At 46.4% G+C, this 1,717-nt stretch overlaps 1 protein-coding gene across 1 annotated transcript; it reads right to left on the bottom strand.

The window, feature by feature from the left end:
• Positions 1 to 719: 719 nt before the first annotated feature.
• Positions 720 to 1,487, bottom strand: LOC116257208 (probable E3 ubiquitin-protein ligase RHC2A). The gene has a single exon (XM_031633819.1). The coding sequence runs from the start codon at positions 1,485 to 1,487 to the stop codon at positions 720 to 722; it is 768 nt and encodes a 255-aa protein (XP_031489679.1).
• Positions 1,488 to 1,717: the final 230 nt, after the last annotated feature.

Here is a 1,717-nt window from a genome sequence, read left to right as displayed (position 1 = left end):
GAGGAGGAGGAAGCCGGTGGGGAGGACGACGGAGAAGGAGGAGAGGAGAGTCTCTGAGCGAGACGAGCCGCAGCGTGCTTTGGCTCCTCAAGGAAGAAGGAGCCTTCCTTGCTCGCCAATCGCCCCGCCAACATGCTCATCTGAGTCATCTCCCTCTCCCCTGGCCCTCGTGTCCGATTCGTATATGAGCAATTTTGTTATCGTGTAGGTTCATTCCTTATAGGATATTGACATATTCGATCTTCAATTTTACTTCTATTTTGCCAGTCCGGTTATAGCATTTCAAAATAGTGCTTGTGCATTGTGATTAATTTTGCTAGTGAAGTTAATTCTTCATCATGTGATATTAGCACTAAAAAAACTCAAGAGAAAAATGAAGATAATTGATTGTGACAGTACAATATTGAAGTATATCATAGGTTGATTTAAATTTCAAAGCAACCTGGACTCAAAGATAGGAAGAAGGTTGAAGAATATTGGCTCTTTTCAGATGGGTAAAAACATAGAACTTGATATCGACTTTAATCTTTCTATTTGCATGACATCAAAATTGAATGTTTCTTCATTCTCATACTGACCTAAATACATGCATGCCAAGATAAATTAGCCAAGCATTGAAACTTATCGTTACATACTAATATTATATAATTTGATCGAATGCAATTGATTTACATCTTTAGTCAACAAAGAACAAAGAAGAAGAAAATAATAAAAGCACATCACGAGTCATCGTCAACGGGCAACTCGAAGCGGCAGACCGGGCAAGAATGCGCTCGTTCAAGCCATGCCAAGATGCAGACTTCATGAAACTCGTGGGAGCAAGGCATCTTAGCTAAGCAGTCTCCTCTGCCAACTTCATCCTGGCAAACCACGCACATCTTCTGCTCAGAAATCTCCTCCTCCTGGTCATCGACCTTCTTCCTCTCCAAGGCATCCACCGAAGCCTTTGATGCAGGAGCCGGCGGTGGCTCATAAGCAAACAGAGAATCCCCGGCAGCCAAATCCTCTGTCTCCGCGAGAAAAAACTCCACCAACTGCTCCTCCAAAGCGTCAGTCATGTCATCGGTGCCGGCAACCCCCCACTCCTCGTCCCTGAGCACCTGATAAGTCAAGGTGGTAGTCGACACTACCACCAGAGACTCGTCGGGTCCCACCACCGTCCGGGCATCTCCCGGCTGGATGAAGTCCCACAGATCTCCTAAAATATGGCCGACCCAACCGACCAGCCGCTCGCACCGGACATCGGAGAAGTGTCGCAGGACGTGCTGCGCCACGCCCTCTCTGGTCTGTAAGCTGCTCCGGTCCACGACGGCGGAGCTTCTGACCAAGTTGAGAAGACGAACATGCGCCGGCGTCTCCGTTGAACGTCCCTCTTGACGACCACCTTCAGCTCCTCTGGTTTGGAAAAGGATCATCGTTTGGAATTTCAAATGCACCGTTCCTGAAGCCGTCTCATGCTCCTCAGATCTTGGTTCCAGCGATCCCATTGCGAAACTGCGATTTGATGTGCGAATCGTCGACCTCAACATCTCTCCCTCTTTCTCTGGTCTTCTGCAGATTGGAACTCCAGAAGTTCCGACAGTGCTTAAATAATAGACTAAGAGATATAAATAGCAACAAGCATCAAAGCGGAAGCGCCTACCCTTCTGATTTATCTTTAATAGATATTCATTTTTTGATTGATATAAAGCTGGACATGTATCTAAAATCTCCAAAC

This window comes from Nymphaea colorata, chromosome 7, assembly GCF_008831285.2.
Source record: "Nymphaea colorata isolate Beijing-Zhang1983 chromosome 7, ASM883128v2, whole genome shotgun sequence".
In the NCBI taxonomy this organism is placed as follows: domain Eukaryota; kingdom Viridiplantae; phylum Streptophyta; class Magnoliopsida; order Nymphaeales; family Nymphaeaceae; genus Nymphaea; species Nymphaea colorata.
This window is presented reverse-complemented; position numbering and strand designations above follow the sequence as displayed.